This window comes from Convolutriloba macropyga, chromosome 2, assembly GCF_964194025.1.
Source record: "Convolutriloba macropyga chromosome 2, txConMacr16.3, whole genome shotgun sequence".
Classification (NCBI taxonomy): Eukaryota; Metazoa; Xenacoelomorpha; order Acoela; family Convolutidae; genus Convolutriloba; species Convolutriloba macropyga.
In genome coordinates this window covers 70037085-70039072 of record NC_134469.1, presented here as the reverse complement: position 1 = coordinate 70039072, position 1988 = coordinate 70037085, and the positions used below count along the sequence as shown (strand labels likewise).

The 1988-nt window shown below is 39.9% G+C and overlaps 1 protein-coding gene across 1 annotated transcript; it reads right to left on the bottom strand.

Annotated features, from left to right (window-relative positions):
* LOC142335426 (transcription factor Jun-like) lies at window positions 1-1522 on the bottom strand. Its single transcript, XM_075383907.1, has one exon. The coding sequence runs from the start codon at window positions 1444-1446 to the stop codon at window positions 361-363; it is 1086 nt and encodes a 361-aa protein (XP_075240022.1). The 5' UTR covers window positions 1447-1522; the 3' UTR covers window positions 1-360.
* Between the last annotated feature and the right edge of the window lie 466 nt (window positions 1523-1988).

Here is a 1988-nt window from a genome sequence, read left to right as displayed (position 1 = left end):
TGAAAAGTAAAAATCTATTGAGAAAATATGGAGCAAGTAATCTACATACAGAAATATTTTACAGTGGAAGAAGATAAGAGCAGCAGCGGTATCGTCGGAATATGAGAGAAATACAAACCGATAAAATCAAGGTTGATGAAAATTTTCCTTCCGAAAGCCTCAAAATTAATAAAAAACATTATTGAAAGTAAATAAAGACAACATCAATTTCATTTGAGAATGAAGCGTGTAATTTGAATAAAGTGAGAACAGAGACAAAATAGCCAAAGTAATATTAAATATATGAAATTTATAAGGTGAAAATTACATAATTTCTATTGTCGAGTTTGTTTGGAATTGATCATAATGACAGCCATCAGTTCACGTGGTGGAAGAATTGAAAACTTCCATGTTTTGCACATGCACTTGGCATCCATGTTTCAAATGGATCACCATCTTCTGTTTCAAGTGAGCAATTTGCTCTCTCAACTGATCTTTCCGCTTACTCAGGTCAAAGTTACTCTTCTTCAACTCTTTCACTTGATCCTCAAGAGTTGAAATTTTCTCTAGCTTTCTTTTTCGGCATTTGGTAGCGGCAATTCGGTTGCGAAGGCGTTTGCGTTCCTGTTTGATTTGGTCCTGCATGGACGGATTGCTCAAGGTCAGAGGCACTGGTGATTGCTCGGCTGTGGATGGCACCGATTCTGAAGATGACAAGTTGCCTGGCTCAGTCTTCACACTCACTGGAGAGTTCGAATTAGAATATTGGTCCACGCTGCTTAAGTAGGAGGTCGAAGCGCTCAAATTGTTATTGTTAATCGGTTGGACTGTTATTTGATTTGGTAAGCTTCTCTGATGCATTTGATTAATGGCAAGACCTGGTGGTGCAGAAGTCAGCACCATACGAGACTCAGCAGATGAAGTCACCTTTGGAACGGAGCTCACATTGGCCAGTAGAAAATTTGACGCCGACGATACTGGTTGCTGCTGATGATGGCTGGGATTTATGACAACAGGTGCACTGGTAATGTATTGCGGGATGCCTTGACTGATTATGATATTGCGCTGGTTCGGAATAGATGCAGACATTTGCTGCAAATCGTTTACAGAGTGAGTAGAAGATATGTCGACGTATAGATTTTCCGGAACAGTTTGCTGACCATACACACCATGCTCCATTCGAGTAACAGCTTTCGGGTTCACAAACTGTGTAGGAGTAGGAGTCGCTGAGCCAGTGTTTATTGTGTAGTTATCAAGAATCATTTTCTCCAATTCTGGAGAAGCAACTTTTAGCATCTGCATATCAGGCGAATCAAGGAAACATGGATTATTCTGATTTTCAGTCTTCTTCGGTGTCTGTGTAAAATCAAGCGATAATTTGGAACGATCATTTCGAGACACAGCAGTCTGGTAATTTTCACTTGGTTCCTGGCGAGCACCCTCAGCCATGGCGAGGTTCCGGTACATAGTCACAAGGAACTGGCCACAATGCTCAATCAATGAGCTTTTCAAAAAATCTGAAATTGGTCAGGGTCAAGGCTGAATTTCATTTTGCATATTTTGGATCTATTCTGTTCCAGGCCCCTCAATGCCGTTTATGACTGATTACAGATTATATGATGTTATATAGCACGTTACCATATAAAAGGCATCACTTGCTCCTGGGTGCGTTAAATTATGCACCAAGCTGCAGGAACCAACGCAGAAAAAATCACAAACTTTCATCAAGTTTATCATGATCTTTTTGCTCTTAATTAATCTAAATTTAAAGTCATATCCAAGGATAAAAATGATCTTCCCTCTCCTAAAGAGCTCCATCCTTTGCATTCGAGGCTCTAGGACACGTAGGGGGCGCGAAATAGTAATAGTAGTAGTGTAGGATCTAGAGCTCACTCGAAGGTTTGCAAGCATTTTCAATTTAATTTTAAGTTCGTATTAATTGATGTAGTAGTAGTAGATCAGGCGTCTGGGTACACTTCCACGGGTTATTCACCCTTCAAGTTTAAATT

Excerpts from the sequence above, each read along its gene's own strand:
- LOC142335426 (XM_075383907.1), bottom strand. The coding sequence starts at position 1,446 with ATGTACCGGAACCTCGCCATGGCTGAGGGTGCTCGCCAGGAACCAAGT.